Source organism: Cystoisospora suis (genome assembly GCF_002600585.1).
Source record: "Cystoisospora suis strain Wien I chromosome Unknown contig_3391, whole genome shotgun sequence".
NCBI lineage: Eukaryota > Apicomplexa > Conoidasida > Eucoccidiorida > Sarcocystidae > Cystoisospora > Cystoisospora suis.
In genome coordinates, this window is record NW_027156186.1 from 1 (window position 1) to 431 (window position 431).

General features: G+C 57.8%; 1 protein-coding gene across 1 annotated transcript; it reads right to left on the reverse strand.

The window, feature by feature from the left end:
• Nucleotides 1-9: 9 nt before the first annotated feature.
• CSUI_006647 (retrovirus-related pol polyprotein from transposon) lies at nt 10-413 on the reverse strand (the record flags this gene model as incomplete). Its single annotated transcript, XM_068066801.1, has 1 exon — nt 10-413. A coding segment is annotated over one exon (402 nt), but the record flags the coding sequence as incomplete, so codon positions are not given.
• Nucleotides 414-431: the final 18 nt, after the last annotated feature.

Genomic DNA, 431 nt, shown 5'->3' on the forward strand with positions numbered 1-431 from the left:
CTCCTCGCACAGGAGAGACACCCCTGGACCAGACGTTTGATATCCTCCCGCATGCCCGGCCACGAGTACCTACGGCGGAGCTGCGAGTAGATTCTATCAGAACCGAGGTGGGCCCCGAGAGGCCCTGAATGATACGACCAGACTAGGCTATCCCTCAGTGCCTTAGGCACAAATATCCTGAGTGCCCCGGCTTCGCCCTGTTTATATAGAATACCGTCATATGTAATGTAGCTCCCGCGTAGAAAACGAGGCAGCAGCTGCCACCAGCGCGGAGCAAATCCTTCATTCCCTGTACAGATGGCCCTCACAACCGCTCGGCACTCGTCATCGGCGCGTTGCTCTTGCACGACCCTGGCGCTCGATTGGTCGCGTAGTGGAAGGGTTTGCTGGAAGGCCGCGAAGTTGCAAGCTGCGGGTGAGGCAAAAGCATA